The sequence below is a fragment of the Poeciliopsis prolifica genome, unplaced genomic scaffold, assembly GCF_027474105.1.
Source record: "Poeciliopsis prolifica strain line A6 unplaced genomic scaffold, Auburn_PproV2 SCAFFOLD037, whole genome shotgun sequence".
Taxonomy (NCBI): domain Eukaryota; kingdom Metazoa; phylum Chordata; class Actinopteri; order Cyprinodontiformes; family Poeciliidae; genus Poeciliopsis; species Poeciliopsis prolifica.
This window is the reverse complement of record NW_026562412.1, coordinates 669,232-694,242: the sequence shown is the minus strand read 5'-3', so window position 1 is coordinate 694,242 and position 25,011 is coordinate 669,232. Positions and strand designations below refer to the sequence as shown.

Below are 25,011 nucleotides of genomic sequence, written 5' to 3'. Positions count from 1 at the left end.
AAAATAAATTGGTCATGTAAAAATTATTAGAAAGTGAAATAAACATTTTACTAATATTAAACTAACATTCTAAAATGATTGAAGTAGTGAAAATAAATGCATTAAGTTAAAAAAGTAAGTAATAAAATAAACCTTTCAAGTGAAAAATCTGTTTTTAGAGCTTCTATTAATAATAAAATGCATTTCAGGTCATTTTTTGCTTTTATGGAAAGTTTTATTTTGTCTGCTTCGTTTCAGTTTGCATCAAAATTTGTCATTTTTTACTTTCTGTTATTGATAATCTGGATTTTACATATTTTATGTGGAAATACTATAAAACTCTACAGATATTATTTTTCACCAGATTTAATTTCATCTGAGATAAAATAAACAATTTACTGAACTGAAAACTTCATATTTATTTAGTGAAGCTGAACGGAAACAGCCGATGCGTTTCCTGGTTTTTCGTTTTATTTTGAGCGCTGTGCTGATGGCGGCCATCTTGTTTGTGTTTCCAGGCTGATCTCCTGGACCGGCAGGAAGATCGACCCGGTCGGGGTGGATTACATCCTGCAGAAGCTGGGCTTCCACCACGCCCGCACCACCATCCCCAAGTGGCTGCAGCGCGGCGTCATGGACCCGCTGGACAAGGTTCTGTCGGTTCTGATCAAGAAGCTGGGCGCCGCCCTGCAGGACGAGAAGGACAGGAAGGGGCGGGACAAAGAGGAGCACTAACTGGGAGATTCCAACTGAGATCTAACTGGAACCAAACCAGTACCCAACTGGGACCCATCCAGACTGATTACTCTGACCACTTTTCATCCAGAACCACGCTGCTGCTGCTAGCATCATCGACCTGATGGACGGTGTAGTTCAAGTAAAACGCCTCGGCCTTTTCTTTGTTTCCCATGGAAGACGATCAGGCATGCTTCATGTAGGATAGTGACCATCAGCAGCTGCTGCTCAGACCTCACCGTGATGTTTTAACTCTTTATTTATGGGATGTGGGAACGCGACGTGACTGGACTTGTAGCTCGGTCCGTTTTTTAATCTGCAGTAGAACCAGTGTACATAGATCCGTTTCTTAAGTGTGTTGATTTCTTAACGTAATAAAACCATTTCCATTCAGGGTGAAACGGGAAGTGATTTCTTCCTTGGGTTCCCTCGGTTTGGGACAATTCTCCAGGTTCCCCAGGTTCTCCAGGTTTCCCAGGTTCTCCAGGTTTCCCAGGTTCTCCAGGTTTCCCATGTTCTCCAGGTTTCCCAGGTTCTCCAGGTTTCCCAGGTTCTCCAGGTTCCCCAGGTTTCCCAGGTTCTCCAGGTTCCCAGGTTCTCCAGGTTTCCCAGGTTCTCCAGGTTCCCAGGTTCTCCAGGTTTCCCAGGTTCTCCAGGTTTCCCAGGTTCTCCAGGTTCTCCAGGTTTCCCAGGTTCTCCAGGTTTCCCAGGTTCTCGAGGTGCCCCAGGTTCTCCAGGTTCCCAGGTTCTCCAGGTTTCCCAGGTTCTCCAGGTTCCCCAGGTTCTCCAGGTTCCCAGGTTCTCCAGGTTTCCCAGGTTCTCCAGGTTCCCCAGGTTCTCCAGGTTCCCAGGTTCTCCAGGTTTCCCAGGTTCTCCAGGTTTCCCAGGTTCTCCAGGTTTCCCAGGTTCTCCAGGTTCCCCAGGTTCTCCAGATTCAGGTTTAAACGTTTCTCCAACAAGGTTCTGGTCCTCCAGTGGACCGGATGGACCTCCTACAGACCACGCTATGACGCTAACGTTAGCTAATACCTAGCGGTGGCTACAATGGATAATGCTGGCCTGTCGTTAGCCTTACAGGATTCAGTAATGAAGGTGAAAGACAAAATAAATCATAAAGTTCATCAACAGTGAATATTAATGTAGATGAAGGCCTGCAGTCTGCAGCGCAGACAGGATCTGAAGAAGCAGTTTGGAAAATAAAATCTTCCTCTGGATGGAAACCTGGCAGCGTTTCCTTCCTCTTCTCTCCGTTCCAGAACTTCAGGAACGATGATCTATTAACATTCTGCTACATTCATAGTTTAGAACAGCATCAAGAAATAACCACCGAACCCGGTGAGCCTTTTGGACCTCAGTGTTTTCTGGACCGATGAAACCAGCAGATCTTCATCACCGCAGGTCACCTTGGTTTCCATGGCAACACCAATTTGGGAGGGGGTGATGGAGTGGATCCTGAAAGATCTCAGATCATTTGAAACAAAGACGAGAAAACTGGCCCGGTTCCGGCCCATAATGAGCCCGGTTCATTATGGGCCCGGTTCATTATGGGTTCATTATGGGCCGGAGGATTCAGAAACGGAGGATGTTCCCTTTAGTTAACAGGAAGAGACAAACTTAATGGTTAGCATTAGCCTCCGCTAATTCTGCTGCGTTTACTCTGCTAGCTTCAATGCTAAACTGAATGTTTAACAATTTAGCATTAGCGTCCCCTACTTATTTTGTAGCTTTAGTTTATGCTATTTGTTGCACATAGCATTAGCTTCAGCTAAATTTCTGTGTTTTGGCTTCCATCGTGTTTCTATTGTTCAGCCGTTTAGCGCTAGCTTCCCAGTACTTCGTGTTTAGCAGTTTCATTTTATGTTTTGCTTCTTTTCTGCTGCGTTGTGTTTTGGAGTTTCATTTTCATGGCTTTTCCTGTCATGATTTTCTCTCCTGCTGCTCTGGTTGGGAAGGTTTTCTGTTGCTTTGGTTCTGGACGTTCTGCGGTTCTGTTGGGCTCAGCTGAACTGCAGCTTCTTCCTGTTGCTGGTTGTTAAATTAGACTTTAACAAAGCGGCTGAGCGGATTAGCCGCGAGCTGCTCGGAATGTCGTCATGCGGAAGGATATTTCCGGAGTGGTTCGGTTGACAGGGAGCTCATTCACCAATCCGCTTCTCTGGTCTCCGGTGCGGCAGATTGGGGTTGCTATAGCTCGGGGTTTAGGAGGGATGTGTAAATAAACATGAACACACACAGAAGGTTTGGTTCAGTTCAAGAGTTTTGGTGGGGCTTGAAAAGCAGGAAGTGAACTACAGCGGTAAATACAACCTAAGCTAACGCCTAGCCTAGCGCTAGCAGGAGAAATGACTCGTGGTCTTTGGCAAAAGGCTAAAAAGAAACGCTTGGTCACGAAAGGAGCGCAACTTTCATAGGTTAGAACGAAGTTGCCCCGACTTCAGGTTTTCATGTGCTCCTTCAGTGATTCTTGGTGCAGCGCTCCCACAGGCGAGGAGGGGAATAGGTTGCTCAGAGGGGTTGGTTGGTTGGTTGGTTTGACTCAGTTTGATTTTGTCCAAATTTGTCATTATATTTAGTTTTTCTCCTTAATTTGAGTTTTTGTGTCGTTTCATCTAAACATCCTGATCACACACTGTTGCCACTTTCTCCACATATCAGGAAGCAATATTTGAATATTTAGCTCAGAGTGCGTTAGATCAGAGCCAGCTGAAAACTTAGCTCAGTGCTAGCTGAATATTCAGCTCAGGATGTTAGCTCAGAGCTAGCTGAATGTTTTTAGCTCAGAGCTAGCTGAATGTTTTTAGCTCAGTGCTAGCTGAATATTCAGCTCAGGATGTTAGCTCAGAGCTAGCTGAATGTTTTTAGCTCAGTGCTAGCTGAATATTCAGCTCAGGATGTTAGCTCAGAGCTAGCTGAATGTTTTTAGCTCAGAGCTAGCTGAATGTTTTTAGCTCAGTGCTAGCTGAATATACAGCTCAGGATGTTAGCTCAGAGCTAGCTGAATGTTTTTAGCTCAGAGCTAGCTGAATGTTTTTAGCTCAGTGCTAGCTGAATATTCAAGTCAGGATGTTAGCTCAGAGCTAGCTGAATGTTTTTAGCTCAGAGCTAGCTGAATGTTTTTAGCTCAGAGCTAGCTGGATGTTTTTAGCTCAGTGCTAGTTGAATATTCAGCTCACTATGTTAGCTCAGAGCTAGCTGAATGTTTTTAGCTCAGAGCTAGCTGAATGTTTTTAGCTCACTGCTAGCTGAATATTCAGCTCAGGATGTTAGCTCAGAGCTAGCTGAATGTTTTTAGCTCAGAGCTAGCTGAATGTTTTTAGCTCAGAGCTAGCTATATACGTCGCTGAATCAGAACTATTTTTGGCTAGCAAACATTCTACGCTGTTTGTACAGCAGAAGCTACTAATTTGACTGATTCTGTTGTAGTTTGAAGATTATAAATATAAACTATATTTGCATATGGAAAATTTCCATCCGCTTGGGATCCTGCAGTTATCAGAGATCACGTTGCACGGCGGATGGAGTCCTGCGGTGCTGAGTGGCTGATGAAAGCTTGATTGACCCAGATTGCTGGCGGCCATCTTGTCTCCTGGTGTCGGTGAGAACAGGTGAAACTACCTGGAGTTCTCTGAGCTGTGTGGCGAGAAGCAACGATCTGGAGAGCAGCAGAGAACAACAAGTGGAGTTTTATTGAACCACTGAAACATTTTTTGCCTGAAGTTTCTTTCGTTTGATGGTTTTGTTTCAACATCCTGACATGTTGAGCTCAGCAGAAACGCTGCAGCAATCCAGGTCTGATCTGGAGTCCAGATTAACTGGGTAATAACTGACCCAAACGGTGCTCAATGTTTGGCGTCAAACTTCATGTTCAGTTAGTTTGCTGGATGTTTAGTGTGGATCTAAACATTCATCCAGCTGAATGTCCAGAACCTTCAGCAGGAAGATCCAGACGGATTCAGCAACACAAACCTGGAGAAAAGCTGCAGACATGGAGGACGTTGCATTTATCAGGTCTCTGTGAACTGGAGCGAAAAACACAAACAGATTTGATAAAATAATCCCCAAGAGGAAATAAATATATAAAATATAGAAATACAACAAATAGAATAACGTGAGAAAGTTCAACTTTCTTTTGGATGGAGAAAGAATCGTTTAAATAGATTCATCACACATGAAGTGAAATAATTCAAACTTTCATCATCAATTGTACGGAAGCTTTTAACTGCCAAAATTCAGGAACAGAATTATTTGAACGACAGTTTCTTATTTAAAATAAGTTTCACATTTTGTTAAACAAGGATTTGTTTCAAGTTTTATAAATACGGTCATGTTGCATCATCTAAAGATCGGCACTTTGTTGTCTTTGCTTCCTGTTTGTTCCAGACATGTAAACATCCATCTGTTGTTTCTGATCTTTGGGTTTTTGGGGCTACACGTCGTTGAAGCTCTGCTTTCTCATTTCAAACAATCTGAGTTTTTATTTAGGCTCCCAGAGAATCTCAGAAAAACACAATAATCGGTGAAAGTTTAAGCATATTCATAGAAAGTTGAGTGGAAGGAAGAAGAGGAAATTGCAGCTCTGGCAGCGAGGGTCAACATGAGGGGCCGCTAACTGGAGCCGCCCAGGCCGCCTCTGATCAGCTTTGATTTATTGATCTCCGGTTTCATATAAGGATCGATGAGAAGCCAGGGACTCTGATTGGACCTCCTGCAGCGAACAGCCAATGAACGAGTTAATGCGCTCTGACGCAGGATGGGCCAACAGGAGGCAGCGGGCCGCAGGTGGGCGTCCTGAGCAGCAGAGGGGCCCTGACGGCCGGAGCAGCAGCAGTTCTTCCTCCTGCAGACCCAGCCGGATCCCTGCAGACCCAGCCGGATCCCTGCAGACCCAGCCGGATCCCTGCCGAGCCTCCGGGCATGCCGCCCCGCCGCGCCGCGCCGCAGCCGCCGCGCGGCTCGCCGAGCTGAGGGGAGATGAGCGGCACCGGGAGCCGGAGACCCGCCAGCATCCCGGTGCCAACTCCGGTAAGAACCCGGTGCTCGAACCCGCTGCTCGGTCCCGCAGCTCTGGTTCTGGTTCCGGACGGGTTGTTCAAACAGAGAGCGGTTCTGGTGAAGGTCCGGTACCCAGAGGGAGCCGGCCAGACTTCCCTCTGATTGAGCCGGTTTCTGGGGTTTTACTGTCGGAACCACCGGAACCGACACGGAGCTTTAAGTCGGAACCGCTCCCGGTCCAGCCGAACCAGCAGAACGGTTCGGCTCGGAAATGCGTTGGCAGGAGTTTCCCTTCTGAGGATGATTCGTATTGCTAATGATAATGGATTATCCGAACCGCTCGGGCTGGGTTCGGGCGGGTCCAGAACCTGGACCTGCTGCTGGATCCACAATAGTAAGAAACAGCTGACTGAGCAGTTTTTATTAGCATAGCATTTCTGGCTTCAATGAACTATTTCAGTATTGATTATTATTGATTATTGACAGGTTTAAGTTTATTTCATACAACATTAAAATATAAACGAATTTATTTTTAAGTAAGAATATAAACATGTTATAAATGCAATAAGAGCATCAATTATGCTGTAGCAGAGACTGAGCTGGGATTAGTTATTGATTAGCTGATTAATAGATTTTGTCAAACTGGTTTTTATCTAAAATGTAAAAACTTTCATCTTTTCTTCAGTTTTGACTTCTTTGCTGCTGATTTCTCAGAACATCATGTGTTTAGAGTCTTTATGTATAAAAACAAAGTACTGGCGGCCCAGAATGGCCCCCGACCCTCAGGTTGGATACGCAACCATCAACGGTCACTGGCTTTATTTTACAGTGAGGTGCTGCCGTGTGATTGGCCGGTTCAGTGTAAATAAACATTTATTGGTGTTTAACGTTTCCCCTCCAGCGCTGCTGCAGGAAGTTTTTGACCTTTCAGATCAAAAACATCACAGGTCTGTTTAGTGACCCACGTTGCCGTGACGATGACCCTGCAAACCTTTTTGCCAGAACTAAACAAAAACTAAACCGACTGCAGCAGGAAACCACCGACTGCAGCAGGAAACCACCGACTGCAGCAGGAAACCACCGACTGCAGCAGGAAAGCACCAGGCTGCAGCAGGAAACCACCGACTGCAGCAGGAAACCACCGACTGCAGCAGGAAACCACCGACTGCAGCAGGAAACCACCGACTGCAGCAGGAAACCACCGACTGCAGCAGGAAAGCACCAGGCTGCAGCAGGAAACCACCAGACTGCAGCAGGAAACCACCAGACTGCAGCAGGAAACCACCGACTGCAGCAGGAAACCACCGACTGCAGCAGGAAACCACCGACTGCAGCAGGAAACCACCGACTGCAGCAGGAAACCACCGACTGCAGCAGGAAACCACCAGGCTGCAGCAGTAAACCACCGACTGCAGCAGGAAACCACCGACTGCAGCAGGAAACCACCGACTGCAGCAGGAAACCACCAGGCTGCAGCAGGAAACCACCGACTGCAGCAGGAAACCACCGACTGCAGCAGGAAACCACCAGACTGCAGCAGGAAACCACCAGACTGCAGCAGGAAAGCACCGACTGCAGCAGGAAACCACCGACTGCAGCAGGAAACCACCGACTGCAGCAGGAAACCACCGACTGCAGCAGGAAACCACCGACTGCAGCAGGAAACCACCAGGCTGCAGCAGGAAACCACCGACTGCAGCAGGAAACCACCGACTGCAGCAGGAAACCACCGACTGCAGCAGGAAACCACCGACTGCAGCAGGAAACCACCGACTGCAGCAGGAAACCACCGACTGCAGCAGGAAACCACCGACTGCAGCAGGAAACCACCAGACTGCAGCAGGAAACCACCAGACTGCAGCAGGAAACCACCAGGCTGCAGCAGTAAACCACCAGGCTGCAGCAGGAAACCACCGACTGCAGCAGGAAACCACCAGGCTGCAGCAGGAAACCACCGACTGCAGCAGGAAACCACCAGGCTGCAGCAGTAAACCACCGACTGCAGCAGGAAACCACCGACTGCAGCAGGAAACCACCGACTGCAGCAGGAAACCACCAGGCTGCAGCAGGAAACCGACTGCAGCAGGAAACCACCGACTGCAGCAGGAAACCACCAGACTGCAGCAGGAAACCACCAGGCTGCAGCAGGAAACCACCAGACTGCAGCAGGAAACCACCAGGCTGCAGCAGGAAAGCACCGACTGCAGCAGGAAACCACCGACTGCAGCAGGAAACCACCAGACTGCAGCAGGAAACCACCAGACTGCAGCAGGAAACCACCGACTGCAGCAGGAAACCACCGACTGCAGCAGGAAACCACCGACTGCAGCAGGAAACCACCAGACTGCAGCAGGAAACCAGGTCGTTGTGAAGCTAAATGTTTGTTTTCCTGATTTTCTCCAGAGCCGATCTGGAGTGGCGTTGCTGTGCAGCGGCGAGAGCGGCGACAGCTTTGACGTCTGCCTGCGGCTGAGCAGAGACGCTCTGACTATCCAGAAGCTGGACGTGGTCTGCACCGACGGCTCTGAGCCCAACGCCAATGTAAGTTCACCTGCCACCGTGTGCTCACTTCCTGTTTAAAACAATCCGTCTGCCAATAAAAACTCCCCATTTCTAAAGCACAGAGCTGTAGTCCTGAGACGACAGGCGGCTGGCGGTCTGGGCCTCAGCATCAAGGTGAGCTGAAGGTCACCCAGCTAGCTCTGGAGCTAACGCTAACGCCTTCCTGTTGGCTCTGCAGGGCGGAGCGGAGCACAACGTTCCCGTCGTCATTTCAAAGATCTTCAAGGACCAAGTCGGTAAGAAGAGGTTTGGTTTTAATCTGTTGGGTGAAAGAAACATTCAGACAGGAAAAACATTTCAGAATCAGAGAGGAAAACATTCATTCCAAGAGCACAACCTCTAGGGTTAAAGGCCTGGACTTTGAATAGGCCATTTAATTTCCAAGTCATTATGTAATAGATGTATTCCAATGTGCCAAGACAACATTGAAGTAGAACTGGTTGTTCAGCAGAATTAACAATAAATGAATCGGGGCATTTTATTAGAATTCTCCCTAAATGGGAGCAGCTGGGATGTACTTAGTTTTTGGGGTTTAGTTAGTTTTACGGGTGTAGTTAGTTTTACGGGTGTAGTTAGTTTTATGGGTGAAGTTAGTTTTTGGGGTGTAGTTAGTTTTTGGGGTGTAGTTAGTTTTATGGGTGTAGTTAGTTTTTGGGGTGTAGTTAGTTTTATGGGTGTAGTTAGTTTTATGGGTGTAGTTAGTTTTTGGGGTGTAGTTAGTTTTATGGGTGTAGTTAGTTTTTGGGGTGTAGTTAGTTTCAAGGGTGTAGTTAGTTTTATGGGTGAAGTTAGTTTTTGGGGTGTAGTTAGTTTCAAGGGTGTAGTTAGTTTTAAGGGTGTAGTTAGTTTTTGGAGTGTAGTTAGTTTTTGGGGTGTAGTTAGTTTTTGGGGTGTAGTTAGTTTTTGGAGTGTAGTTAGTTTCAAGGGTGTAGTTACTTTTACGGGTGTAGTTAGTTTTTGGGGTGTAGTTAGTTTCAAGGGTGTAGTTAGTTTTTGGTGTGTAGTTAGTTTTTGGGTGTAGTTAGTTTCAAGGGTGTAGTTACTTTTACGGGTGTAGTTAGTTTTTGGGGTGTAGTTAGTTTCAAGGGTGTAGTTACTTTTACGGGTGTAGTTAGTTTTTGGAGTGTAGTTAGTTTCAAGGGTGTAGTTACTTTTACGGGTGTAGTTAGTTTTTGGGGTGTAGTTAGTTTCAAGGGTGTAGTTAGTTTTTGGTGTAGTTAGTTTTTGGGGTGTAGTTAGTTTCAAGGGTGTAGTTACTTTTACGGGTGTAGTTAGTTTTTGGGGTGTAGTTAGTTTCAAGGGTGTAGTTAGTTTTTGGTGTGTAGTTAGTTTTTGGGGTGTAGTTAGTTTCAAGGGTGTAGTTAGTTTTTGGGGTGTAGTTAGTTTTTGGGGTGTAGTTAGTTTTTGGGGTGTAGTTAGTTTTATGGGTGTAGTTAGTTTTTGGGGTGTAGTTAGTTTTATGGGTGTAGTTAGTTTTTGGGGTGTAGTTAGTTTTACGGGTGTAGTTAGTTTTACGGGTGTAGTTAGTTTTTGGGGTGTAGTTTGTTTTACGGATGTAGTTAGTTTGTGGGGTGTAGTTAGTTTTATGGGTGTAGTTAATTTTTGGGGTGTAGTTAGTTTTATGGGTGTAGTTAGTTTTTGGGGTGTAGTTAATTTTTGGGGTGTAGTTAGTTTTATGGGTGTAGTTAGTTTTATGGGTGTAGTTAATTTTTGGGGTGTAGTTAGTTTTATGGGTGTAGTTAGTTTTTGGGGTGTAGTTAATTTTTGGGGTGTAGTTAGTTTTATGGGTGTAGTTAGTTTTTGGGGTGTAGTTGTTCTTTGCTCCTGCAGTCAGGTTTTTCACAGGTCTGAAGGTTTTTCTCTCAGGTTCGGTTTTGGGTGGTTTTGTGATTTTTCATCCAGCAGCACTGATTTAAAATCTTGATTAATTTCTTTATTAATGTTTTTATTCAAAATGAACATCTGCTGGTAAAATACCAAACTTTAAACGTAAACATGCTTTGAATGATTCCAAAACTAATATTTTCTACTAAAGCAGCGGTTAATTAGTCAGGCTCTCTGCTGCGGGAGGACAGGCAGTCAGCTGTAACGGTGAATGGTGTTAATGTGCTCTGTGGAAGGTTCTGGTTGTTCCAAATGTTATTAACTATCAGATACCGGTACCGGAACAGAACCTTCCACAGACAGCTTCATATCGTTACCGTTAGCTAACCACTACGTTAACCTCTGACCTTTTACCCACAGCCGATCAGACGGGGAAACTGTTTGTCGGGGACGCTGTGCTGCAGGTCAGTACATCACTTCCTGCTTCGCCTCGCCCGTTTCCTGTTGGCCTGTTTCTGGCAACATGTTCATCAGAAACTAACTGGACTCAGCAGCACTTATTGGTGACACGACGTGGATCAATATTGATATTGATCCTGGAGATCATTATGGATCCTATCTGTTTATTTATGAAGAAACGAATCATTTCTCATATTAAAATAGGACAAACAACATTTCTCCTCAGGGGTCTTCAACCTGCGGCTCCGGAGCCACGAGTGGCCCGTCAGACTGGGAGTTAAGAACCAACCGATGTTGTTAAATATGAGAACATGTGGAAAGTTTCAGACACTAAAGTGAAACGTGGATCAGATTTTCTGGTTTTTAGTTCTTAGGTTGGCAGATCTGTCAGTCGCTCTGAGCCTGGAGTCGTTTCTTCGTCCATAAATCATCGTTTCATCTCCTTCAGGTTGCAGGTGAACTGACTGTAACTCCTCCAACATGGCCGACTGCTCTCTGTTTCTCCTGCAGGTCAACGGCATTAACGTGGAGCATTGCACGCACCAGGAAGTGGTAAGTTTGGTTTCTCCTGTTTCTGTCCACCGATCAATAATAAAGTCATATTCACATGATTTCTTTAATACTCGTCGGAGGTTTGCTAAAAGTCGCTCATCAGACTGACGGTCTGATGGAGGCCGGCAGACGGCAGATCGTTTCACTGATCCTGAATCATAGAAAATGAGAATCAGGATTTTTGAGCTTATTTAAAATAATGAGCTCACCTGGTTCTGCTGGACCTCCTCCAGATGCCCCAGTTCATTTGTCCAGTCTGATGTCTGTCCTGCAGCTGATGAGCGTTTCTCTGGCTGGTCGCCATGACAGCCGCTTGTTGAACTGGTTCCAAACTGGTTTCCAGCTGGGTTTGAACTTGTTTCTTCGGCAGGTTCACCTGCTGAGAACTGCGGGCGATGAGGTCACCATCACCGTCCGCTACCTGAGCGAAGTCCCGTCCTTCCTGAAGCTGCCGCTCGGTAACGGCTCCTCCAGCCGGCTGATTGGTCGGCCTCTCTTCTTCCTCCTCGTCCTCCTCTTCCTCCCTCCGTCTGAGTTTGGCTTTCTGATCCGGATCAGATGACGGAAACTTTAGCATAAGATCAAATTCAATAGTTGATGAACTCAGATCATCCAAGTTTCTAGTGAAAGGCTCTCCTGTAGAGGTATGTGTTACAGCGGTCTGAAGAGGCCTCTGACTGAAGACACTTCAGGGTTCTAGAGCGAGGTCCAGAACCAGCAGCCATGTTTATCAGCATGTTGGGATTTTTTCTGGTTTTGAAACTGATTAACTTTATTCTGTAGTCCAAATTTAAAATGGCTGCTGTGGTTCTGCAGTGAGATTTAGCTTGATATTGTTGCCATGGAGATGAAGGCAGGTTGGACCAGAACTTCCCTCCAGGATTTATCTTTGCTGTATTTTGATTAACTTTCCTCCGATTTCCTTGTTTTCTTGCCCAGGTTCTCCTGGGCTGGACCAGAACCGGGTCTGCTCTCCGCTCTTCGACAGCGGCTTCCATCTGAACGGGAGCAACACGGTGAGGGACCTCAGAGTTAGCGTAGCGGTCCTGTTAGCGGTCCGACCCGAGTCCAGCCCGCGGCGCCGCTGGAACGTTTTGTATTCCTGTTATGAATCATAAATCCCTGAAATGATTGTGAGACTACAGCAGGTCAGAAGTTGCTGACAGATCAAGGATTTCCTGTGATTTCTGTTCATTAGCACAGAGCCGCTAACAGATAATTGCTAATCAGACTGTTTTTCGTTCTGCATTCGCCTCACTGCAGCGAACTGTTTCAACCGGATCAGGCAGCAAGTTCGTGCTGCAGATGATTATAATATGATCATATTTCAGGGTTTCTCTGCAGTCTTTTGTTACATTCTTTCAAAATCCTGCTGAGCTCAGAGTGACATTTAGCCTGATTGGCTGCAATAAAGGAAAAAGAGAAAACTCATTAGTGCGGCCAGATAAACTTCAAACATAAGAAACTGATTTAATTTAATATTTGAAGTTTGTCCAGTGTTATTGTGTAGACTGTTTTCCACCCTGCAGTAAGCAATAATAACGAGTTAGTGACAATGGTTTTTACTGGAAGCTGATTGGTTGTTCTGTGTCTGTCAGGCTCCGCCCCCTTCACCCTCGGCGAATGAGCCAAAGTACGAGAAGCGCTGGCTGGACGCCGTCTGCCTGCCGCTGCGGATGGCCAGAGTCTCCAGACGGCGAGCCGGGAGCGATAAGCTGAGGTACGCCGGCGCCGAGCCGTTGACCTCTGGGGGTCAGAATCGGTTCATCGTTTGACTCTCTGACGCTGATGCAGAGACAGAACGGGTTCAAAGGTCAGAGCATCCAGTCTAAACTGCAGACACTGTGATTACGATCTGATTCTGATGGATTCATTTCAGCCCGTCTCCTTCTGAGCCTCAGAGCTGCTTTTGTCTGACACTGTTGAACATTTTCTTTAGAAACTGGCAGCGTTCTAAAAAAATAATCCAGATCCAGATTATTTCAGCCGGAATGAGCCTACAACGTCCCAGGATTTCTGCTATTTCAGCCAGAAACTATCAATGCAAAGGACAAAAATTATCCTTATCCCAACATCTTCCTCCTGGGTCCATAACCCAGCTAGTAAATACAGTTACTGGTTAACTCCCGGTTAACACCCAGTTAGCTCCCAGTTAGCTCCCAGTTAGATTCCAGTTAACACCCAGAACGCTAAAGGCTATACCACTCCGTTATTTAATGGAATAATGCGAACTCGCTGCTAAGTGAAGCTCCTGCATCGTCTTAAGCAGAAACCGTTCCTCCTGTTGTGTGATCAGTTATGTGTTGCTGGCAGACAGAAGCTGGGCCTCTTGTTCTGTCCAGAATCGGCCACAGAGGCCCGTCGGGTCTGGCGCTGGGTCGGCACTAGACGCCGGAGCAGGTGGTTTTAATGAGCCGGCTACAGCGAAGTTCGGCTCACAGGAGGATTTGTTAAAAACGGCGAGAAGCTTCCAGTAGCTGCAGTCTCGATAATAAGGCGTCAGATTATTCGCCTGCATGGTCTCCTTCTGGCTGCTGAGAGGTCAGAGGTCTCAGCAGCGAGAAAAAACCCAAATTAAATGTCACAAAGTTTCAACATCTGCAATGAATCCGATCCTCAGACGACCTCATCAACCCTCCGGAGAAACGTAATCCTGCTGGTAAATGTGTTCTCTTAACCTCTTGCTGCTGAATCAGATTTAGTTGCAGTTCCTCCTAGCTTAGCTCGATCAAGGGCGGCAGCATGGTGTAGCGGCTCCACTATGTTAGCTCTGATTTGTTGAATGTTTTTCTTCACAAACACACACATTCGTGCACCGATGCATAGGCCAGTAGGCAAGGGTTAAGTGCCTTGCCCAGAGGCACATCAACATGTGGCAGGAGGAAGCTGGAATCGAACCTACAACCTTTCGAGTGCAGGACGACTACTTTGCCATTCAACCACAGTCGCCCACGTGTCAAGACTATCTTTAGTCAGAGGCATCTTCTCAACCGCCGCAAGACTGACGACTACAGCATCAGCCTCCATGACGCTGAAGACACCTGGAGTAGGAGGAGTTTAACATGAACAGAGGAAACTAAATTCAGCTGGGGCTTGAACTTTAGCTAGGCCATCCATGACCTTAGGAGTGTGTGCATGTAGTCTGATTAAGGTCATAGGTCGCGCTTTTGAGTTTATTTCTGCTCAGAGTTGCTGGCTCCTCGTTTTCTTCTTCATGAAACCCTGAATGTGTTTCTGCTTGTTTACTTAGGTAACTGAGGTTGTTTGTTCTTGTTGACCTCTGACCCTTCCTCCAGGTCCAACTGCTTCGAGCTGTTCTCCCCAGATGTGTCCAGCTGCAGCGTCCTGCAGTTCTGCTCGGCGGCAGAAAGTTCGGACTGGCTGCAGGCGATCGCTGCGAACATCGGCGAACTGACGCAGGAGAGCGTGAGTCCAGATCGGAGGCGGAGCTCTGAGATCGGAGGCGGAGCTCTGAGAACGGAGGCGGAGCTCTGAGACACTGGAGGCGGAGCTCTGAGATCGGAGGCGGAGCTCTGAGACACTGGAGGCGGAGCTCTGAGATCGGAGGCGGAGCTCTGAGATCGGAGGCGGAGTTCTGAGATTGGCTCGTTGGGTTTGATGTGTCTGTTAATGAGGCTCTGATGGTTCGTCATTGACGTGTCTTGTTGATAATTAATGAGCTGAGCAGCTCCTCACTCAGTTCCTCTTCTCTCTCTGATTATTCTGCTTCTGCTCACAGCTGCCATGTTTAAAGGCTCGTTAATTCACGGCTGATTGCTAAACGGCCAATCAGGATCTAATTGTTCTGCTGCTTTTGGAGACTCTCTGGGTGGAGACAGCGATCCAGTGTAAGAGCAGAATGACTCAGAAAGAAATGGATCAGAACATCCAGATTAGTAAAAGTTATCCTCAGGAATCCCTCTTCCTTACCAAGCATGCGGAGACAGTGAAGAAAAACGACTCCCTTCCACAGAAACAAATGGTTAAAGGCTCCGCCCCTTTAAGGCTGTTCATTCGATGGCTCCGCCCCTTTAAGACTGTCCAGTCGATGGCTCCGCCCTTTAAGGCTGTCCAGTCGATGGCTCCGCCCTTTAAGGCTGTTCAGTCGATGGCTCCGCCCTTTAAGGCTGTTCAGTCGATGGCTCCGCCCCTTTAAGGCTGTCCAGTCGATGGCTCCGCCCCTTTAAGACTGTCCAGTCGATGGCTCCGCCCTTTAAGGCTGTCCAGTCGATGGCTCCGCCCCTTTAAGGCTGTCCAGTCGATGGCTCCGCCCTTTAAGGCTGTTCAGTCGATGGCTCCGCCCTTTAAGGCTGTTCAGTCGATGGCTCCGCCCCTTTAAGGCTGTCCAGTCGATGGCTCCGCCCCTTTAAGACTGTCCAGTCGATGGCTCCGCCCTTTAAGGCTGTCCAGTCGATGGCTCCGCCCCCTTAAGGCTGTCCAGTCGATGGCTCCGCCCTTTAAGGCTGTTCAGTCGATGGCTCTGCCCTTTAAGGCTGTCCAGTCGATGGCTCCGCCCTATAAGGCTGTCCAGTCGATGGCTCCGCCCCTTTAAGGCTGTCCAGTCGATGGCTCCGCCCTTTAAGGCTGTCCAGTCGATGGCTCTGCCCTTTAAGGCTGTTCAGTCGATGGCTCTGCCCTTTAAGGCTGTTCAGTCGATGGCTCCGCCCCTTTAAGGCTGTCCAGTCGATGGCTCCGCCCCTTTAAGGCTGTCCAGTCGATGGCTCCGCCCCTTTAAGACTGTCCAGTCGATGGCTCCGCCCTTTAAGGCTGTCCAGTCGATGGCTCCGCCCCTTTAAGGCTGTCCAGTCGATGGCTCCGCCCTTTAAGGCTGTTCAGTCGATGGCTCTGCCCTTTAAGGCTGTCCAGTCGATGGCTCCGCCCTTTAAGGCTGTCCAGTCGATGGCTCCGCCCCTTTAAGGCTGTCCAGTAGATGGCTCCGCCCTTTAAGGCTGTTCAGTCGATGGCTCTGCCCTTTAAGGCTGTCCAGTCGATGGCTCCGCCCTTTAAGACTGTCCAGTCGATGGCTCCGCCCTTTAAGGCTGTCCAGTCGATGGCTCCGCCCTTTAAGGCTGTCCAGTCGATGGCTCCGCCCTTTAAGGCTGTTCAGTCGATGGCTCCGCCCTTTAAGGCTGTTCAGTCGATGGCTCCGCCCTTTAAGGCTGTTCAGTCGATGGCTCTGCCCTTTAAGGCTGTCCAGTCGATGGCTCCGCCCTTTAAGGCTGTTCAGTCGATGGCTCCGCCCTTTAAGGCTGTTCAGTCGATGGCTCTGCCCTTTAAGGCTGTCCAGTCGATGGCTCCGCCCTTTAAGGCTGTCCAGTCGATGGCTCCGCCCTTTAAGGCTGTTCAGTCGATGGCTCCGCCCCTTTAAGGCTGTTCAGTCGATGGCTCCGCCTCTTTTGGGGTGGAGCCATATAGACTTTTTCCTGCCTGAATCAGAATCAGCAGCTCTGCTTCAGAGTTGGTCTTTGCTTGGTTTAGATGTTGGAACAGGAAGTTGACCCTCGCTGCTTTGAGCAGCAAGGGTTTATCCCCCTAAACATCTTAGAAATAAAAGCTGTTAATGAGACACTTTGATGAACTCATGTCTGTTTCTATTGCAGATTAAAATGCTGAATAAATCCGCTTCTACTGATGATCAGGTAAGCAGCTGCTTGCTGTCCAATCAGATCACTCAAATCACTCCTGACTGGATTTAGTAATGAAATATTCAAATCATTGAAAATATTTAGATGAAAATGTGAGATGAAAAATGTTTTCACCGTTTGTAACGTCTGCATCAAGTATTTCCTGTTTCCTCAGATCGTCCACATGGGCTGGGTGAGTGAGGCTCCGGACAGCAGCGCCCCCTGCAGGAGTTCGGCCTTCAGGTTCCTGGCGCTCAGAGGGCCATATTTTTATATCTTCAGACGGCCGCCGGTACAACAACTCCGAGCCGGAACGCTATTCAGGATCTTAAATGATGGAGGATTTTGTTTCTGAAGCTCATCCAACCTTGTGATGTTCTCTCAGGTCGGCGCCACCGACTGGGGAAAACCTGAAACTACATACAACCTCTATGAGGTTCTTTTCAAGGTTCATAAGGTGAGGCGGATCAGCGCCGAGTCGGGTTCCCTGCTCTCGCTGTGATCCGTAAATCAGGATCTATTCTGTGGAAAAACTGAAACCAGATTTTCAGAGCCGTTTGTTTTCACCATGTTATTTATAAAAGTTTAAAAATATTTATTAGCAAGCTAAACATTTAGACAGCAAGCTAAAGCTAATATGCTAACACACCTTGTCTATTAGTGAAAGCAGACCACCAAAATAAAAGCTGAAACTGAATCCGTCAAACGGTTCTGCTGCTGACTGTCTGGAGCATCTTTTATTTTGACAGGATTATTTATCATAAGAGGAAACAAGAAAACAGGAAAAGAAATGATCTTGTAACAGGCTGGCCTTTTACAGCTGGATTTTTCAGTGCAGATTGATGATATCAGGCAGAGTTTAGGTGGAACAGCAGGTTTATTCCTCCCAGCATCACAAACAATAAGTCACACTCTTGGTCTTACAAACATCTCAACGTCTCAATATCTCTCACAGGTGAAAATTACAATCTTCAATAGTCCCAGCTGTGACAGATCAAACCATCTGTAAATTCATAAGATAATTCCATCTTACCCTGTTCCCCTTAATTGAATAAAAACATTTAACTACAACCACATCAACTTCCTTTTTATAAATATTTTTTATGTTTTATGCTTACCCTTACTAAAACACCATAAAACAGTACACCATAAAACAATACACCCCTCCCATTCTTCTCAATGGTCTCTCCCAGGACCTATATCATTGTCCAGCCCCTTAGGACAATATTTGTCCAAACATCCTGAGAGGACACATAAAAAGACAGGTGAGTCACTATATTAGCACATTCCACACCTAATAAATTATGCACATCATTTATTTAGTTATATCCACCAATAGCTCATTGCTGAGTACCAATTCTCCTCTTCACAGTTAACCACCTCCACTGGCCAATGAGGAGCAGCTGTGCAGAGCCCAAATCAAAGACTACACACTAATCACTAAAATACTCAATAAATACAATTAAAACTTCCTGAGTGCAAAATGTTATTAATTTATAGATCTACTTTAAAAGTGCAGTGCTAAATAAAGTGCATAGTGAGAAAGTGCAAATGTTTTTACAGTGCTATACAATACATTGAATAAATTAATTCAGTAATGAAGGCCTCTTCATTACTGATCTGAAGAACCAGCTTTTATTTTGGTAGTCCACGTTCTGTTAACGGCAAGTGAATTAGCATATTTGCTAAATATTTATTTTGACACTGACGTTTTATAAATATGGTAAAAATTAAGTAATAAATCATGTAATTTAGTGATAATGGCAGCTTATTGGTTATAGATCAGGTTATTGATTGGGTGATGCTCTCCCCTCCTGATCCAGCTGTGGCTGGCTGAGGACTGCTGGCTGCAGGCGCGGCTCTTCCTGGGTCTGGATGGTTCTCCGGATCAGCCGGACGGCGACCCGCTCTGCTTCAGCATCCTGGTGGGCCACGGCCAGAGCCACACCTTCAGGGTGGAGCTGGCCTCAGACCTGGCAACCTGGGACAAGTCCTTCCAGAGGGCCGTGTTCCTGCAGGTGCAGCGAGTCGGGGTGAGAGCCGGCATGCAGGCGGAGCGGACCGGGTCGGCAAACACAACCACTTCAACCTGAAGCGGATCCAAACATCTCCTAAAATGTTCCGTTTCCACCGTTCAAGCTAAGCTTAGCATCCCTGATAACCTTAGCATTCCAGCTAACTGTAGAATTCCCCCTTATCTTAGCTTTTCAATTACCTTAGTATTCCAGCTAGCATTAGCACTCCAGCTAACCTTAGCATTTCTACATGCCTTAGCATTCCAGCTAACCTTAGCATTTCTACATGCCTTAGCATTTTAGCGAACCGTGGACGTGTTTATGGCCTGCACAGTGGCAGACAGAAACTCTGCTTCTTTAAGATGTTTACAGTGATTCTGCTGTAACTCGGCTTCACAGCCCCGGATAGAAACCATGCCGCCTCAGAATGTTCTGGTCTGTTCTGGGTCGGTTCTGTTCTGCTGTGCAGAGTTCTAATCTGAGGCGCCCGTGAAGTTCTGCAGCAGACGCAGCCGGATAACCGGATCAGTGAGAAGCTTGGTTCTGCCGTTGTCCAGGTCTCTGCATTTGATGAGACGGCATCTTTATGAATTTATTCTGCTCTCCTCAGTTCAGTAAGAACAGAGGAGAGCAGTTCTTCAGTTCTTACTGAACTGAGGAATCATGACGCAAAACCAAAGCAAGCCTCAGCGATTCCTGGTCACTGAACTGAAGCTGGTATAAAAACACTGATCTGGAACCAAACACAGAAAACCTTTTTCTGCTTCAGGAGTGAGAGCAGATGGTTTTATCTCTGGGCTTCCACTCTCATCCAGGCCTGTCAGAATGTGCTAAGCAGATTTGCTTAAAGAGGAAATGTTGCTAAATCCTTTCCAATTAGTGAAGCGCAGTCACAGCTCAGCGTCTCATTCCTGGTGACAGTAAGAAGCAGCAGCGGCTTCCTGCTCCCGCCTGGCTGCCGCTCACTGCTCTCCATAATTAAAATCTGCAGGCCTCCTCGGAGTGTGTGTGCGAATCCGAGCAGCCAGGCCGTCTTCCAGCGACGCGGCCCAAAATCGAGCCGCGACGCAAGAAACGAAATCAGTGGAGAGCCCGGCGGCCGCCTGACCCGTTCAGATCGGTTTGAGTTTTAACAGAAATATTAATCAGATTCATCGAGATGTTTCTGCCAGCGCTCTGTGATCTGATCTCCACTTTGTTCTTCACCAGTTATTTTCCAAAGTTTTCACTGGTTTCACTGGATCCTGGTGTTTAAGGAAGTTCTTTTTTTTTCAATCCTATAGCCTGTTAATTTAATAATGTTTCCTGCTGCAGTTGATCTTTTCTTACTGTGTTTTCAGAAAATGATTTGCATCTTAAATACATCAGTTTTTCATATTTTACGCCTCTGTACAGGAAGTAAAATGCTAGAATGAATTATAATAAATATGCTGTATGAAACATTTGAAGGATATTTGTTTTTTCAAGATTAAAATTAATTCACAGTCAATAAAGATAATTGAGTCATAGATGGTAATAATTGGTCTCAATAATTAATTTTATTATTAATCTGCTTTCTGCTCTCTCCAGATTAATTAGACAGAAAGAGGCTGAGGAACAAAGGGGAACAGTCATTCTGAGGAGCTTCATGATTCACTGATGAACATTAAATTATTTGCACGTATTAAAAGATGTTAATTTTACTTCCGGATTATTTGTGTCTCTGAAGCTTAAAGTGTCGCTAAACACCAAATCAGCTTTTCTTTGCAGATGAAAAAACTAAATTCTGTCTTTGTTTCTGTCCAAATGGTGACATTTGTGTGTAAATTTCTAAAACTGTCTGTGTTGCCCTCTACGGGTTGAGCTGTGGTACTGCAGTTAATTTTTCTATAGCAGCTTGGTCAGCGTTAGCGTTAGCGCTGCGTTTGGGTAGAAAACCAGCTCACTTCAAATGATCCGTCACTTTTTAGAAAAAGAGTTGATGGGTCTAGTTAGTTAGATCTAACAACTAGTTACTTTTCTGGGAGAAAAAGTTGCTGGCTACTTTTTCAACAGTTACTTTTTTAAATAGCTAGATCTGTCACTCGTCATTTTATTGATAAAAGACGCGAGATGTCACGCGAGTCGCCACTTTGAAAATGGTTTAGGTTGATGTGTAGTGTTTTAGCTCAGCAGGGGGATTTATTTTTTACTGTTTAAGATCCCCATTAGCTGTTAGCTGGCTAATAGCAGTGCTTGCTAGGCTAGCGAAACTATTGGCTCGGTAATGGCAGTGCTAGCTGAGCTGAGGAAGCTGTTGGTTGATTTATGGCGGTGCTAGCTGGGGTAGGGAAGCTCTTAGCTGGTTAATGGCGGTCCATTTCTTCTTCTCCTCCTCCTCAGTCTAAAAGCTACATGTGCAGCAGCCAGGGGAGCGTTCTCAGCTTCACGCTGGATTTTGGATCCGGGTTTAGCTGCTCAGATGTGACTTCAAAGGTAATCCACTTCCTCTTCCTGCTGTCCGCCAGCCATGTTATTTCCTGGCTGTGGTATTTCCTGGCTGTGGTATTTCCTGGCTGTGGTATTTCCTGGCTGTGAGTCTCTGTTTGAACCTGGCTCCTCCTGCAGGCTGTTCTGTGGAGATACAAGTTCTCTCAGCTGAAAGGCTCATCTGACGACGGAAAAACCCGAGTCAAGCTGCTCTTTAAGAACGCTGACAGCAACCAAATAGAAATGAAGGTAAGAAAGACAGTTTTCTCTTTGATTTTAGAGTAAATGAGTTATTAACACTTAATGAATTTTTTTAATCTGTAGGACAATAGTTGGAAGTGCTGAAATGTTTTTTTTAACATTTAAAAAAAACATTTTGTGTTGAAGTAAAACACTCAAAATGTACTAAAGTAGTAAAAGTTTTAGTATTTAACTTTGTTGTTTTTTTTTGTAAGACTTTATATAAACATATTTACAAAGAAATATTTATTATTTCTGCTTTTATACTGTGGAGCCTTTCATAGAGAATATCTAAAATGCTCTAAAATAAATAACCAGCTGACACGCTATTGGCTAATAGAGCAGCCAATCCAGGAGCAGCTTTAGTTTTCCCTGATGCTGATTGGCTGAATCTCCAGCAATAAGGAAGACAATCTTTTAATTTCTGCTGCAGTGCTAAGATGGTTTCTGCTGGACACATTGGCAGATATTTGATGATTGAACTATGAAAATCACAGATTTTTAGAGTTTTAGAGGATTTTATTGTTTCACACCAGGAAGCACTGGGAGTCATCGTTTCAAATGGAAATAAAGTCAAATCCCCTCCATTTTGTGAGGAAAAATGGCGACTAAGTTGAATTTAAAACATAAAATCTTGAGTTCTGATTGTGCTGTGATTCTTCTTCTCCTGTCAGGAACTGGAGTTTGCCAACCTGACGGCGGTCCTCCACTGCATCCACTCCTTCATCGCTGCCAAGGTGGCGTCCATGGAGCCCGGCTTCCTGTGCGGCCAGAGCCTCGCCACGCACATCAGCAGCTAGACTTCCTGTTCCTGTGGCGCACCAGACACGGTCCTGTTGCTGGATGTTTTTCTATAAACGTCTGTGAAGGTAGATTACGCTCACGTAAACGCCGGTTTTATCCAGATGAGAATGTTTTCAGTTTGGGTTGGAGAGCACTTCCTGTTAAAGATTCAGAAACAAAAGTACATATTGGGTCATATCATGAAATATCTTAATAAAATCATAACTATGGAGAAAATAATAGAACATTAATATTGATTTGATGCTGATTCATCAGTAAAATTCAGATGTTTTAAATAGAAACTGCAGCTGCTTGTTGGTGATTATTACATCAAAAACTAATAATTCTGGTTTATTGTTGAATAATACATTAATTATTAACATCTAGCTGCAGGTTATTACTGCCAGGTAATTACAGTGTAATAATATTCATGATAAATGATTTGATTGATATTAGTAAACTAAAAGCTGTAACAGGAAGTTGCTGCCATATTTGTTCTTTAGATTTTAAAACAAACATTTGAATTGTTTTTCCCAGCATTTAGATTAATTCATCATAAAGACTTTATCAGCTGAAAGAGTTTATTTTATTGGAAGCATCATGAAGCAGAGCAGCAGGCTGAACGAGGCCGGCGCTCCGTGTCGGGATCAAACGGGAACTTTCTGGACTGTCGGCAGAGGAAAACATCAGCTAAGAAGCCAGATGGATTCATTTCTGCTCATATTTTCTGAAGTATTTCACGTTGCTCAACTCCTGGGACTGATTCGGGTCAGACGGAACCAGCTGGATCCGCCGCAGCTAGAACTCTGATGGTTGTGCATTTTGTGGAAACGGGAATCTGTCTCCGTTACTTCCTGTTTGTGTTTTCAGCTGAAATGTTTCCTTCTGATTGGCCGGTTGGAGTGACTCTTTTTCTACTTTGCTCCGGCCAGCAGAGGCTTTCACTGCCTCACTGCACATTATTAAACACTTTTATAAGAAATGTTATTCTGGTAATGTTCATTTTTTTGTTGCTTCATTAATATTCACCTATAAATTACATATTTTCTGCTGTTTCAGTAAAGAAAGTTTACAGAGCAGCTTCCTATAGCTCATATTTATCTGCTTATTACTGACATTCATTTTATTATATCTATAAAACTGTTTCATTTTTTAAATTAAAATGCTTGGTTCATGTTTCGCTCTGTTGCCTTTTTACTTGTGAATTATGTTTATAAAAATCTGTTGTCTGTTATTGTTCACTGCTATTTCTGCATTTTACACAGAACTATGATTAATATAAAATATTCTGGCTTTATTCTGACAACAACAATTTGACTTATTGTCAGAAATGAATAAAATGTGTTTTAAGATTGTCATTTTCACATTTTGTTGTTTTAGCAGGTTAGTCTGGATTCTGATATCTTTAAAATCAAATTCATGTTTTGACTATGTCCTCCAGCTTTTATAGTCTGGAGGACATGCTGTTACTGATGAAAACATGTTTTTATTTTCATCTATATCCACCGTTTTATATATTCAGTCTATATTTCACACTGTTGGATGGACCTGATGGCTCTGCAGCCATTATTATTATAATCACTTGAACATTAAAATCAGAAAGCTTCAGTGCTGCTTTTCATCTTTCACAAACTTTCACTGACTGGATGTTGACTTATGAATATTAGAAAGAAATGCTGTTCGCGGTTTCCCCCGATAACCTCAGAAGGTTCTAGCTTTCAATAATCTGAACCGATCGTCCTGATCAGCCCATCTGAAATCGGACATGTTTAACCCGACAGGTAGTGAGAACTCACCTTGTGGCGGGCAGCCAATCAGAAAGCAGGAGAGGAACAATAAACAGCCCAAAGACCTGAGATCAGAGATGATTTATGGAAACATTTATGTTTATGCAATATTTTATGCAAACATAATAGAAATAACAAGGAGAGGATTTGGAGCGAAGTGACTTCTGGTCATTTTTCAGCTGTTTATTGTCAATGTGACATAAACAGGTTATAACAATATAACCAGTCTGGGCCGGACGCTCAGCATGGAATTATCTCTCATCAAACACTGATGCTGGTTTTAAACCAGTAACTGGACTTTTAGCCATTGTTTTGTGCATATTGTTGTCATTGTAAACATTAAAACAGCAAATAATAATAATTCACCAATGAAGCTGAAACAGAAAATAATCTAAACACACAAAAGATAAAAGATGGAAAAAACGTCACTTTTTAGAGAAAGAGCTGCTGCTCCACTTTCATCCAACACTTTCAGTTTCATGTTTAGTTATTTCACATTTTGTTTACTGTAAATCCAGTTCAGTGGCTTTTCCTGAGAGAATGTCAGACAAACCTGCTGCTGTGTTGTTGTGTTGTGTTGTTGTGTGTTGTGTTGTCGTGTGTTGTGTTGTTGTGTGTTGTGTTGTCGTGTGTTGTGTTGTCGTGTGTTGTGTTGTTGTTGTGTGTTGTTGTGTTGTTGTTGTGTGTTGTGTTGTTGTTGTGTGTTGTGTTGCTCTTGTCACACTGATCGATCGATGCCTATGACTTTGACGGGTTATTTTGAAAATCGGCCCGGTTCTTGATGGTTCTTGAAGGTTCTTGAAGGTTCTTGAAGGTTCTTGAAGGTTCTTGAAGGTTCTTGAAGGTTCTTGAAGGTTCTTGAGGTCCATGGTGTGAAACTGGCTTCACTCTCTGAAGCTGAACTTGTTGCCGCCATCCGGCCTGCTGTGTTGCTCGGTAACAGCCTGACGCTCTGATGATGACGTCATCACATCAAGAGGTGTTGTCGGCGTCTCGCCGCGCATCGCCTCG

The 25,011-nt window shown here is 45.3% G+C and overlaps 3 protein-coding genes across 17 annotated transcripts in view; 2 read left to right on the top strand and 1 right to left on the bottom strand.

Moving 5' to 3' along the window:
• kiaa1109 (KIAA1109 ortholog) overlaps positions 1–1,107 on the top strand; it is a 68,194-nt gene extending 67,087 nt beyond the window's left edge. For 12 of the 14 annotated variants that reach the window (XM_055053380.1, XM_055053382.1, XM_055053390.1 and 9 more), the window contains one exon: positions 498–1,107. In XM_055053380.1, coding sequence (XP_054909355.1) covers positions 498–714 — 217 coding nt within the window. In that variant the 3' untranslated portion in view covers positions 715–1,107. The remainder of the gene's footprint in view (positions 1–497) is intronic. The other 2 variants (XM_055053392.1, XM_055053391.1) reach the window with 1 other exon arrangement.
• Positions 1,016–5,630, bottom strand: LOC129374650 (MARCO-like protein). Its single transcript, XM_055053169.1, has 2 exons — positions 5,460–5,630; positions 1,016–1,706 (listed from the first exon to the last, which is right to left on the bottom strand). The coding sequence occupies exons 1-2, from the start codon at positions 5,628–5,630 to the stop codon at positions 1,026–1,028; spliced, it is 852 nt and encodes a 283-aa protein (XP_054909144.1). The 3' UTR covers positions 1,016–1,025.
• sntg2 (syntrophin, gamma 2) lies at positions 5,295–23,821 on the top strand. Of its 2 annotated transcripts, none has more exons than XM_055053396.1 (18): positions 5,295–5,736; positions 8,110–8,247; positions 8,326–8,382; positions 8,447–8,504; positions 10,513–10,556; positions 11,062–11,103; positions 11,474–11,561; positions 12,043–12,119; positions 12,702–12,823; positions 14,400–14,529; positions 16,704–16,742; positions 16,903–16,920; positions 17,113–17,184; positions 18,551–18,760; positions 21,104–21,196; positions 21,329–21,439; positions 22,105–22,299; positions 22,751–23,821. In XM_055053396.1, the coding sequence occupies exons 1-17, from the start codon at positions 5,686–5,688 to the stop codon at positions 22,228–22,230; spliced, it is 1,476 nt and encodes a 491-aa protein (XP_054909371.1). In that variant the 5' UTR covers positions 5,295–5,685; the 3' UTR covers positions 22,231–22,299; positions 22,751–23,821. The 2 variants fall into 2 exon arrangements, with proteins under 2 accessions (XP_054909371.1, XP_054909370.1); XM_055053395.1 differs by having other exon boundaries at positions 5,296–5,736; positions 16,903–17,019.
• Positions 23,822–25,011: the final 1,190 nt, after the last annotated feature.